Here is a 13820-nt window from a genome sequence, read left to right on the forward strand (position 1 = left end):
TCCTAAAATGCTCTAAAAGGGACTTGTTAGTCCTGCCAGTTCTACCTCGCACAACCCCTCAACCCTCCTCCATGGCTCCCATGCTGCAAACACAGTAGGAGCACGGACAAACCTTGCCTCCAGCTCAGCTGAGCCCCAGCGCAGCAAGTGGCACAGACTTGCTTGTTGGGGCTGGAAGAGCAGGAGTCACCTGCACTCCAGGACACACACCGATACAGTAAATAAAATGAGATTAATACCTAGATGGAGTGTGATAGCGTGCTTAGTCACTGACTGAATGTACCAGAGCACACAACATCAGCTTCCCCTCCTGATTTTAGGGTACGATGGGTGGATTACAGCCCCCTGACCTGAATCGTAATGCAGCAGTGTTAACAGGGCAGTTAATCCTCCTTTTTTGAAAAAGAAATCTCAACTGCTGCGCATTTTAGGGCAGAATTCTGCAGTTGCAGCTGGGCAGCAGAGGGCTGCCTGCTGCACTAGCCCTGAGCTGGTGCTAAACAGCAGCGTGCGCAGCGGGACTGGAGGCAGGAAGAGGCAGTAGCCCCAGCCAGCCCCAATTTTAAATCATGCATCGTGGAGAACAATCGCCCTGGAAGAGACAACAGGTGGTAGAGAGAAAACAGCAATGCGCTCCACTGCTTTCCAAAAGCGTCCTGGCAAAAACGTTTACATTTTGGAGTACTGCAGAGGCAGAGCACAGTCGATAGTATTTTCAGCTAGAGAAGGAATGACTAAAAGGAACTACCTCATCCTATTCATTCAATACTGGCAATTTTAAAGCAGCAAATCGGACAGGTCCTAAAGTCAAGAAAATAGATCACAGTCATGTACAGAAACCAGAGCACCTACCTAAGATGTGATTAAAAAAAAAAAGTTGTTAGGAGACTTGGAATAGGGCTTTTTCCCCTTCAATAGTATATATACCCAGTTAAAAGAATTAATTACAAACAACTCCACTAAAATACTGGGTATAGTACAGACTACCTGGGGAACATTTTCATAGGGAAAGCTGTGGAAACCGAAAGAACATCAGAAGTTTTTCATTTTTTATACCCAAAGCTGTACACTCTGAATTACTTACAGATAGCCTTGCTGCTGTTTTTATCAGATGTCGGAGATTTTGCTTCTGGTTCAAGCTCTAAACAGATCAGAGAAAACCATTAAGTCTGGTATACATTTATTACTGTAGCCCTTCACAGGAAGTCAATTGCCTTATTTATGGAAAAACAAGTCTGCTTTTCCAAATAGGTGAGCTGACTTAAAGACTACAGTTATCTCTAGATTTCCGTTTTGAATACCTAACCACTGTATAATAAAAATCACACTTAAGACACATGGGTCAGATATATTTCACCACTGACAGACATGTCCATTGAGGCTGTGCTTGAACCTACTGAATCCACCTACCTCAAAAAACCCTCCAGCTCGTCCACCAAAGCCCAAAGCAGCAGACAGCAAAAAGAGGAGATGCAGGGTATATGAGTGTATGCTAAGACACTAAACAACAAAGACCTCACAGAATCAGTTACTACAGTATAGAAAATAACTTCTTGAATGTTCAGTCAATACTACCCTGACCTTTTGGAAGAAATTCTGGCTCCAGAACTTATCCTAGGAAGAAGTTAGAGTGCTGCCATGGGCACTCTTCCTTCTCAACTGATGCTACAGTTATGAGTCTTTTGAAAGTGAAGGATGAAAAAGGTAATGCCTATTTAAATACCCATAAATATGGAACGAAAGGCATGAGGAAAATACTCAGGTTCCTGTGTGAAAGTAGTCCTTAAGGAAGATTTATCCCCCTTCTAAAGTGACCAGACTCATCGCAACCCAAAAGGAGCAGTGGGAACGCAGGCTGTGGAGTTTACTTCACATGAATCTCACTGAGGTTCACACACAGCTGAGGCACCACAGTGGACTTCTGTGGCTGTGAAGGCGCAGACCCACTTGCACAGCCCCCTTCTTGCTCCCAGCTATGAAGAACTGCTTCCTCCCCAGCACAGCCTCTTCCAACTCCTTAGTACACCCATTCAGCCTGATAAACTTGTGAAAAAAGTAATCTGGCGGAAGGGAGGGAAAAAGAAGTATCTGGGTTTTTCCTCCTATTTTCCCTTTTTTTAACTGTAAGAGGAACTATTATGAATGCCTTAAGCAAAACCGCTAGCAAGTTCCTGCATACTGTTAACTTATGCATTAAATGAAATCAGAAATCCTCAGATGTTCTATACCAATCAACACACATCAAAAAAAGTCATTGACATTTTTATGAACCCACAGAAACATGGTCTTTGTAGGAATCACTTCTGCATAATTTAGGAAGTGGCTCACTCACACACCCAGATAACTGTGTGGTGCCTAAGGAAACCTCTTCTGCACATTCAGCAGCACAATAAGGTATGAATGCGTAAGCAGTGCCGATTTCCCCCACTTAGAACATTTTAAAAAGTACCTAGGAAAACATGACAGTAAAAATGTCAACATTATCAGCAAGACCTCCATTTTCACTAGAGATAGACTTCAAATTCAGACTGGTCTTCCTGTACCATCCATGCATGAAACATGATTATCACATGTGCTAAAACAGCCAGGCTAGCTCTTTCACTCACACCTTGCAGAAGTTCATCCTTAGACTTCCATACCTCAGAGCAGTGACAAACCTGCCTCCAAAAAGCCAACTACTGTCCTCAAATGCTCCAAGTAAACTGAATAGAGCCAGGAGAAGCATGTAAATAGAAAGGTGGCCATCCTCAAATGCTGCCTGAGAACAGAACACCACAGCCATTTTTAAGGAGGGTACAGTTCTTGGCATTCTCCAAAATAATTTTCTTCTGATGCCTACGAAAATACTTCTAGGAAGCAGCAACAGGAGATAGCAACAATCCAGGAATAAGTTGGGCTTGCAGATTCCCAAGGCAAAACACAGAAGAGTCCATCGGGGCTTTCTTGAAGTCTGCATTAGGTATGAGGATCACTTTGTACTCCAAGTCTGAAAGACGAACACCTGCTTACATTTACTAATAGCCAATTTTTAGTTTATCACACTTTATAAACTAAGTAGATTTTGATGGTAATTCTTAGATCAATTTCAATATTCATGAGAGTGCTGCAGTTTTGAGTAAACTAGTTCCTTCCAAGCACAACAGGGAAAATGCTTTTTGCTACATATGTCAAAAGGTCAGTCAATGCAGCAGAATGCTTGGGGAATTGCTTCATCCATCAGCTTCTGCTTTTACCAAACGGCCCCATTCATCTCTGAAAGGCAAAATGTTACCTGGTTTCTTCCCATCCTTTCCGACATTTACTCTCAGGAACTGTTACTCCTGTCCTGGATCATATACCTTAACACTCCTTTTTCCTAAGATACTTCAACAGTAAAAGCTTTTTAGTATTTGAAACTTAATGTCTTACTTTTGTAGCACATTTTCCTTCGTTTGAAATTTAAAACTGTGATGTTTTTTGATGAATTAATTGTCAAGTTGAGCTGCATTAGTATTGTGACCTCAGAGTCAAGTCTGCCAGTGCAGGAGAGTTCAACACGGAACACTGCAAACAGAGAACATATCAGCATTACAATTAACTTCAAGCACTTATCAGACATTGTGGTGAAATAACATTTAAACAATAAGAGTCTTTTCAAATTATGTTTATAATGTACATTTTTTAAGAACCTGCTATTAAGAAATGCTATTCTAGTCTTCAGTGCCTTGTCATTTCAGACAAGCATTAAAGGGCACATAGTTTAAATTAATATGAGTTATATTAAAAGTTTACAGATTACTAAAACTGTAATTGTGGATAAATGACTGTTAGTCATCCATTAGTTAGAGTGCCGTCACAAGAGAAACCTCAGTTATCACAGAAAACCAGAAAATTTAGTTTTACAGTTTTACTCATTGCTTTTTCAAGTGCTATGAAGATGAACTTTCTTCACAACCACTGGGTTTAAATATTTTGGTCTCTGCAAATCTGACTGGAATCAAAACTTAAAACTAATATGACATTATTTAGTTTCCAGTTTATATACCAGTACTATTTATGCCAACAGAGCAGACAACAAGCCTAATTCCCCAGTGCCTACTTTCACAAAGAAGTGGTACACAACCAAAACATCAATATATTTTATTGCCCCTTGAGTATCTAAAAGAGCACAAGACAGTGAGGAATCACACTTGAACAAGAATGAATTTGCACATTTTCTGAAAAAGATGCAACTGTATCCAGTATAAATTCTATGGAGGAGCTGGCATAGACACAAAATAGTTTTCTCAGTCTTAAACTTACCATAAACACTTTAATGTATTAACTCCCACCCACACATCCTGAAATGTCATCTTTATAAGCTAGAGAAATTAAAAGGTGTGGATTTTAAAATCCATGCAATTGTTGTTTATTATTGTTGAAAAGAGAATGGGAACCTTGTGTGTGCACTTACACATCAAAAATCATGTTTCCCTTCCAGGAAAATTTCTGTGCTCCAATAAACAAGGTGAAAAAATTATCATCTCAGACTAGTAGTCTCACTGTAGAATACCCTTTTAGCAATGTCGTAACTGTTGCAGAAGGCCTGTAAACATATTATGTTTACTAGAGAAAAATTATGCTCTTACACAGCACTACACACATCCTGGAAAAAACAAAAGTACCACCAGAAATCAGTATTAGTATCAGCACTAGCTGTGCACTTTTGGAGGGTGGGGACTTTACCTGAAAGGCTGCGAGGAACTTCTCCTTGTAGAGAAATGTTGGCCTGGGGCATAGCCATAGCCATGGGATTATCTACCTGAAATCCCAGTTTATACTCAACCTGTAATAACAGTTGGGAGACAGAAAACACGTAAGAAATCTCTACAGTAGTAAAAAGAAATGCTGCGTACCTTTTCATAATTCCTCTTGAAATTAAAGAAAAAACCTGTATCTTATTTTCAAAGAATGCTGGTGATTTTAGGTGTCCATATCCAAAGTTTCTTGTATAAAGTCTAAATATCAGACTTCTGTGACAGTTCAGTTTAAGAAATCCAAAATAGAAGCCAGTCTTGAAATCATTCTTTAAAATTTGGGGCAGAATTTAAAGTGCTGTATTAAAAAAAAAAAACAAAAACAAAAAAAAACCAAACCCACACACCACAAACCTCACTTGCTTTAAACTTACTTGTTTGAAAGGCAGTTTGTGAAAACCATAGGAATTAAAAAAAAAAATCTCATCCTCTAGTCAGTTTTATAAACTACACAGCCAAAATTCTTACAAAGTTTATTCAACTACAGTCAAGATTTTGTTTCCACTTAAGAAGCTGATTCTGCAAATACTCATTCAAGAAAAGTACCGGATCTATTGTCATAAGCTCCTGTTGGAAACTCATACTATCCCTCCACACTCAGTTAAAGGAATTTGGTTGGACTTTCTTTGCCCCATTAGTTTCTCCGCCACCCCTCCAACACATAATAGGATACAGTTATGTTATCAATTTATTCTTCAGTCAAGATCCCAAGGGCAGAAACACAACCCAGTTTCTGAGCTCCTATAAACTGCACTACACCCATCCTACAAAGTTAGCACAATGTCAAACAGTGCAATCACAATAATGGAATCAGGACTACAAGCTCAAAAATTCCTATTCAAAATTCACAGGCAGGCCAAAGGAAACTCAGGATAAGGACAGTGATGCAGGTAGTTCATGGCTGAAGTTGTAACAAGGAAAATCCTTCAAAGTTCTTACTCAAACGGCAAGTGACTGAACTGCCTGTGAAGGAAGAATACAGTGTCAAGTAGAAAGGGCTGGCTTACACTCTACCCAATGTCTCTGCAGGCCAAAATTCACCTCTTGTAAGAAGTTATACCTCAAAAAGAACACTGGTAGAAGGGATCTTCAGAAATTGCATTGGTGGGGTTGTTAAATATTACTGTTCCTACTGCAGTCTTTCCTACTTAAAAACAAAAGAATAACCATCCCTCAACTACTTCTTTTAAAAAAAAATTAATATCTGCCAGAGACTAAACACATCAGTTCATATACAAAAATAAATTGTTAAGCAACTGGAAATCCTTCAAAATGTAAGAGCATACGCAATCTTTATGACAGCTGTTGCTGCATGCTCCAGCCATGGCGATTAAGTGAAATAAAAATCCCTTCCCATTTAACCGGGGCTCGGTAATAACATACTACACACTACTTTTATAGGTTCTTCTCGTCTCCAGACATATGTTTCTAGAAAACTCTGAAACATGATAGCCCTACATTTCATTTCCAGAGGCTTCAATTCATAGTTGCCCCTCCTGTGTGTTCAACGCACCACCAGAAGTGATTCCACTGCCAGTAGCTTGTTTGTATATACATGTAGCTTGCCAGAAACAAGTATAAAATACTCCAAAAGTAGTGCTTAACCTTTCTAAAACAAGAAAGGAACAGTCTGGATATATATCATCTTAACTTATTGCCTGCAACCGTATATAAATAATTCTTTAGCACCTAGCATATGCTAATTTTGCAAAGAAAAAAGCCATTACATTACAACAGCGAGTATTCACTAAGCAATACAGATCATGCATCAAGTACTCAAACACAGAAGTTATACCTGCTTACCTTGGATTTAGCATGCCAGCTGAAGTGAAGATTATTGGTCTCACTGGGTATTAAGAGATTGAAGGACAATGCATAGTGATTAACCACGTCATTCCTCACATAAGACAACTCTGCATCAAGACCTGCAATGAGAAAGAAAAGAGTAAGATGAGGAAGAACAGGACCAGCAGTAACACACTGGAAGAAACAACTCTCAGTGCCACCAGCTTCACTCGCATTTGAATGTTTAAGCAAATACTTCCTCAAGTTCATAAATTCAATCGCAGGTTTGGAAATCAAGGCTCATGCGCATCAGCATTAAGCAAAGTGCTTCAAGTTCTTAGAAAGCAACAATTTCAGAGAGACGCCACAGCCTAACAAACAGGAAAAACCTGGAATGTAATGGAAGGAAATATGACTTTTCATGCAGTTCTCCAGAAGAATCATTACCGACCCTCCTGAATGCACCCCTGTCTGCTGCTGGGCATCAACAGGTCTAGTTTTGGTCTTATTTACAACTGTGTACAGTCTAAACAAATTGCTTAGGATTATCTAAGCTTGTTAATTGCAGGTAATTCTTCTTGAAATAGCTCACTTTGGAGCCTGAGTCACATAAACTTTATGGAATTGACTTCAAGGTAATATAGATCAAACAAAAAGCACACAGTGAGAGAAGAATGACATTTGTACACCAATATTTTGTGTCTACCCTTTGCCTTCTAAACATTTTAATAAACTTAAGAGAATTGAAAGACCCACAAAACCATTTATTACAGAGCACTTAGGTGCATTTTTGCAAGACATACTCTAATATAATAAATACTAAAGCTGCCATTATCTTTTGCAGCACACATTCCAACATCACACTAAATGCAGGGTAGGACCCTAAGGCTTGCACTGGGTGTCATCAGCAATTAGTGGTAAAGTAAGCACTACAAGTTAACCCCCTTCCTATAAAATTAATCCCAACTCCGTATCCTCAGGACAAAACTGTACTGTATTTGTAATCAGTACCATTATTTGTTTCATACAACTTTTCCTCCGTTGCTCCCAGTTAAATGTTATCCAGGCTCAGCAATACAGCAACACACTAAGAAGACAGACACAGGTGCACACTCCAAGCAAAAGCTACACAGAGGGAACTGAGTCCAATTAAAGTATTCACAGTACAACTGGGAATGGAAATACTGGAGCTATTTTTATTATGGCTAGAAAGTCAAGAAAACTGGACAGGTAGGACTCCAAGATGACAGTATTCAAGGCATGCTGAAGTTATTCCAAGAATCTAGGGAATCATGAAAGTTTATTGGTTTGGGGGTTTTTTAAGAAAGAGACAAAAAATATCAAAGATAACTATTGAACTGTCTGGACAATCTGCATTTGAAGGGAGAATTAACTTGAGAGAAATAATTCCTCCTGTTCGGTGCAAAAACTGGGCACAGATCAGCGCAAAGCGATAAGTATTCTCTTATTCCACAACGTGATTTAATCCACCTTGTTTTCACAAGATATTGAAATACAGTCAAGACATTTCTCTTCACTGTCGTGGCTGTTAACCACTTTTACTCCCCACTGGCTCATTAGTGTCCTGAAACTTAATCACAACGCAAGAGTATATAACCACAGATACCGGGGAGTGGCAAGTGGGAGAACCCCAGAGACTGGATGCATAAAAGGAATCAACAGAACAGAGTAATCCCAGGAACAAATGCTCTCAAACAAGATCTTGAAATAGAAAAAGACACAGGTGATGCCTTAAGTGCTGAATGTAATCAGCCTGAGACAGTATATATAAAAAAGTTAAACCTTTCTACTCCAATTTGTCTGTTTCCACTCAATAGGTGGCAAATGCAAAAGCGTATCCACCAGCAAAATAGGAAGGAGGAACCACACACACACACACCTTGAAACAAAATAAAACTTTAAAAAACACATGAAACCGCAAACATCCAGAATAGCTTGCCTAGATAATTTTGGCTTGCTTATACGTGAAATCTGTCTCAGAAAACATGGAAGGAACGTGGAGAAGAGCTCACAACCATCAGACAATTACCATTAGATCCAACCAAGAAGATGGGCATAAACTTACTGAACAAAGTATTGAAATCAAACCCAGGAAGTACAAATTACTAAAAAAAAAAAATCAGGAGGACAAAAGGATTTGCAGGTAAAACAATGAAAGTGTAGCAAGGGAACTGCTTTTGGAATAAATAAAAACTTGTCTTGCTGATAAATGGTCACACCAGTGATTAGAGGTTGACAAAAGCAACATTTCAGAACTTGTAACACCATGAGATTTTCAAGGTGATAACCCTTGATTTAATATAAACTTTGCAAAGAAACTAGTCATAGAAATCAAATGGGTACACAGCAATAAAACTGCCTGTTATAAAAACTGGCCTTTATAAAAGTCACGTAAAATGCAATCTTAATTGAAGTTGTCAAGCATAAATATCTTGGTGTAAAATACCATCTCAAGGTGTACAAAATCCAATTACCCTACAGAAGATCAGTCAAATCTTTAAGTTTTAATAGTGTTACAACACTGAGCGATTATATAGACCACTAACGTTTTAATGCCTGTACCGTCATAAAAAACTACACATTAACAGGCGATGCTAATTATATGAATTTCAATAGCATCATGGTAAAGCAGCATGAGAATCAATGTCAAGTTTTATTGCTTAAAAAATTATGCTCTAACTAAAAGACTGGCATATAAAAATAATTTAAGAGGTTTTGTACCTCTTAACTCATAAAAAAGGCAGAATTGCCAGGCTTGGTACCCTGTTTCTACTAGAGGTCTACAGAAAACGCTCAGGGAAGAATATAAAACGAAAGTAAATACACAGTGACACTTTAACAGTAGATCCCATGTGCTTCTAGTGCTAGTTTAAGAAGCTTGTGATACAGAAATGGGCAGCATCTTCCAACAGCTTCTCACTAGATTTTTTTCTTCTATGAAATTGGACAAATGCTTTCTCAAACCCTTGAATCCGATAGACGCGTATTTGGGAAATGTCAGCATTTCAATACTGCCTGGTATTTTTTTTCATATAAGTTTATCAACAGTTAAAATACTTCCTCTGTAGCACATCTTTTCCCATCTGTGAACTACAGACAAAATTTGATGTGCCATGCACAGCTAAGAACCTCTGTCCACATTAGACAAGCAAGCTCCCATCTCCCTATCTCCAATTCATTGCAGTATGGGTTTGCTTCCAGATCATCCTTCCATCCCTCATTTTTCATCCCCTCACTGCCTCCCCCACTTCAACCTTGAATTCCTGAAGCACTTTGCCTATATACTTTATCTCGACGAGGCCAGGAAAAGACACCAAAATTGCAGTTGAACCTGCCAGTCAAAAAAAGCACCTTACCTGTGCTCCAGGCAGGCAGGCAGGCAGGCAGGCAGGATGATGTGCTCTGCCTGACACAAAGGAGCCCAGGTGCCAAGTGCCAGCGATGCTGGGAGCTGCACCATGTCCCAGCCACGAGGGTGGGCACCAGAAAGGTACGTACAGGTAGGCAAATCACACAGGGCACTGTGGCAAACAGTGGTGGAAGCCAGAGCCATAGCTCGCTCACTCAGCTGCGTGATCAGAGTATTCTTGATGCAGGCTGCTAGTGCTTTACTCGCTCCATTCCTGGGCTTCTTCCGTTTTGTAAGTCTTCTGCTTAGAGGAAGAGAAGACTTCCCTATACCCACAGAAACTGCCTGGGCAATACTGCAGCACCATGCGCACTCCAGAGCTCCACAGCGGATGGACTTCAGACTTCCAGTTAGCAGGTTTTAGCCGAGATCAGGTATGCTTTTTTCAATGCCATGTGGGTTGCACAGTTTAAATTCTCAGCAACAAAAACCATGGCACAGCCGGCCAGGCTCCAGCACCCCTGCACTGCTGAGGACAGAGGACAAAGATACCACTGCAAACATGCCAGGCAGATCACATCCAGCACCCCTGTTCCCACAAGTTCGGATCAAGAGGACGACAATCAACCTCAGTGAAACATCAAACATGCTCAGTTACATTCACTGTCAAACAGGTTCAGTTAGGTTCTCTGAGGACTGGCTGTGACCTACCTCTATTCAACCAGGTATTTTGTTCCTTGTTATCTACACACTTCTAAAAAAAAAAAAAAAAAAAAAAAAAAAAAAAAAACCACCACAATGAAGTTGTGCCTCCTGCTTCAATTTCCAGACTGGTTAAGTGCTATTATTAGCCCTCTCCAGAGTAGACATTAGAAGTGGTTAGGGAGTTTTCAGAAAACACTATAGGCTTCATTACCATGACAGTTTAAGTCAAACTCAAAATTGCTTTAATTCTGCATTCACTATGTATTTTCCTCAGACATGCATACTTACACCTGCTTTGCAGCATTCCTTATTTAAACCTTCAGCCAGCCAAGTTCAAGAAGTCAAGCTGGCACTACGCAGGGGGAAAAAAAGCAGGGGAACACTCCTCAGTTTAACTCCCTGAATCAGTGAGGATGATGTGGAACACCCCACATGGAGGGCAAGACTGCAGCAGCACTAACTTAAATGAAGCTTATACTAAAATAGTACTGTTACCATATCCAGATAGTCTAGGCTTTAATTTAAAGCATGCTTTGGGCATAGGTGGCTTTGAAAGATGGTATCAAATTAAGCAAGTTGCTGTCAATAAACAGCCTAAACCAGTAACCTCAAATTTTTTTTACTTTTTTTTAAACATGTAAATGTCTTTCAAAGACAGTAGCAGCATAACATGTAGCTAGCCTATGTCACAGGTTGCTGAGGAAAAGTAGGTAAGAAACAAGGTTAGTTTTCCCCGTTGTTTCAGATTTCAGGAATGCATAGTAAACTACTAAACTACTATACTAAAACCTGACTCGGGGGGGAGAATGTAATTCTGCAAGACATTGGGTTCCTCCTAAGGTGCTGAACACTTTTGCCACTTCACACTTTTAAGATTGGCAAATACACCACCATCCTGGAACGAACCCAAATTAGTATGTAATGTTTTATGTCATATATGGAATGATCAAAGCAGAAAACAGTGGGCTCAAGAAGAAAAACACCAGTGCATTACAGACAGCTAGAGAGGATAGGCAGCTCTTCAATAGCCATTTTTGAGGCAAAGCAATAAAACAAAGAAAGGGGCAGAGAACCTTACACAGAAATATGGAAAACCTGCTGTGTTACATAAACTATAAAGGAGGAAAAGAAGTTCTTCAGAAATGCTTCTGTTGGTTTAAGCAGTATATTGGCGATCAACGATGAACAGTTTTAAAACACCGGTTGCAGTTTTGCTTTGGCAAGCCTCCTTAAACAAATCCATATGCAGACAATGCGTAACGCTAAAGGATCTAGTTTCTCATTACTTGGACTTGACTAACCTACACCAACCCGTGCGAAAACAGTAAGACCAATGCTTTGCTTTGATTTCAAGGCAAAACCGCCACCCCTTTACCCAGGCAGTCCCTAAATCTCATTATTAACTTCCACATCTTTGTATCTCCCACCATTGGGCATAAACTTCAAAGAATAACTTAAAGTTGAATACAAACAAAAAGGTAAATTTAAGCAGCACCACAAAGAAAGTCTGTCATTCTTTGCACTGTTTAACATAACAAAACATCTGAAGAAGCTCAGAAAGGAAGGAGAAAGGCTAATTTTCATTCTCAAATGCAAAAGATGGTGGGCAGCCCTTGTGTTCCTGACAAAATTGAATCATGTCAGTCTACCAGCCTAACAAAACACTTCTTTTCAAATGTCCTTGTGCAAATGCAGTCTAGCTTCAACTTTTTTTCCCCCCCCTTCCTAAGCACAATATACAAAAGAAACTTGCCTCTACCAGCATGGGAAAAATTATTCTTATGAAGCAATTCTATCCTACAACATGCACTCATAATAATACATTCTTCTTAAAGACAATGACAGTGTTTAGCAGTCTGTTACCTGGAGTTACACTTCATTACTTAATTACTTCAAATCATCATTCTGGCAGATTTTGTCTAAAATCAAGAGACAGATAATGAATGTGCAATGTAAGAGTCAGATGAGATCACTATTAGACTAGGGCTAATATTTGTATTACAAAAATTAGTATTTCGTTAAGAGCAGTCTGGTAACGATAGCTGACATAATGGACTGTCCCAGCTCCTACCCAACCCTCTGGTAGATTCCTGTCTGTGTACAGGAATGACTGAAATTAATGCCTGTTTTCTTAATAGTGTGCAATTTGAAGGAGTTTCTTCACAAGCAGCCGAGAAATCTCTGCAGTGCAAAATCAAACCACTACAGCCCTCACACAGCAAGACACTCCTGCTGACTCACAGCCACTGAAATAATTTCAGAGGTACACAGTTAAACAAGTCATTATCTGAACAAATAAAATATTTATATAAAGAAGTTTATGTGCTCCAGAGAATGATGCCTCCACTCCTCATCTGGGGTTAGCTCTCTGGCCAGACCAGAAGCTTCCACTCCAGTGTGACCATCCACATGAAAGAGTATGAACCTCAAGCTTCAAAATCTTCCCCGCCATCTACTTCCCAAGTCTGTGCAATCTACCCCACAAACACACCAGATTCTCCCAGCACAGGACTATTTACCATGTCAAAGAAAGCGCACCATAAATCTGAAACACTGACTAAATCCTAAGCTTTCCTAATTTTTGCAACAGGATCTGCAAGCACGCGCTGCAAAAATTCTAGTTTCATACCATCAGTCTAAGCACAAGGAAACATGGCTGAAGAATTAAAAATCAGCTCTTGACTACTGCAACTTTTCTTCAGGGTAAAGAGACCACCTTCCCAGAGCAAGCCACCTTAGTTTGACTAGATTTAATCAGTTCACTTCAACAATCAGCTTACACAGGGCTGAAACTACAACTGTGATGAGTTAAATGAGGAAATCAAATACAAACTGACCCACATGGATCAATTTCATTTAGAAAACAGAAAACTACTGGAAATGTAATACTAAACATCTCTGAATATATATATATACACACACAAAAGACTTTTTCTATCCTGTTTGTACATATCCAGTATATATGACAATGGAAGTGAACTTTCCTTTAATCAAACAAGTAACAGATTAGAGCCTTCTACTTCCATTTTTACTTCTTAAGTTTTCCACAACACTCCAGCCTGCTAGTTAGAGCTGCTGGGTCAGGAATTTGGGCTGAAATATTTGCTCTTAAATACATTACAAGCCACGAGTCTCTCAAAAAGGCAACTGATGAAAAATAGCACAGGAAAAAAAGTTAAATCTTG

The 13820-nt window shown here is 39.4% G+C and overlaps 1 protein-coding gene across 2 annotated transcripts in view; it reads right to left on the minus strand.

Annotated features, from left to right (window-relative positions):
• The window catches only part of RYK (receptor like tyrosine kinase), a 64641-nt gene that overhangs the window by 38960 nt on the left and 11861 nt on the right, over positions 1–13820 (minus strand). For both annotated transcript variants that reach the window (XM_037407031.1, XM_037407030.1), the window contains exons 2-5: positions 6579–6700; positions 4705–4804; positions 3409–3543; positions 1085–1141 (exon numbers count right to left, since the gene is read on the minus strand). In XM_037407031.1, coding sequence (XP_037262928.1) covers positions 1085–1141; positions 3409–3543; positions 4705–4768 — 256 coding nt within the window. In that variant the 5' untranslated portion in view covers positions 4769–4804; positions 6579–6700. The remainder of the gene's footprint in view (positions 1–1084; positions 1142–3408; positions 3544–4704; positions 4805–6578; positions 6701–13820) is intronic.

The sequence above is a fragment of the Falco rusticolus genome, chromosome 13 (genome assembly GCF_015220075.1).
Source record: "Falco rusticolus isolate bFalRus1 chromosome 13, bFalRus1.pri, whole genome shotgun sequence".
In the NCBI taxonomy this organism is placed as follows: domain Eukaryota; kingdom Metazoa; phylum Chordata; class Aves; order Falconiformes; family Falconidae; genus Falco; species Falco rusticolus.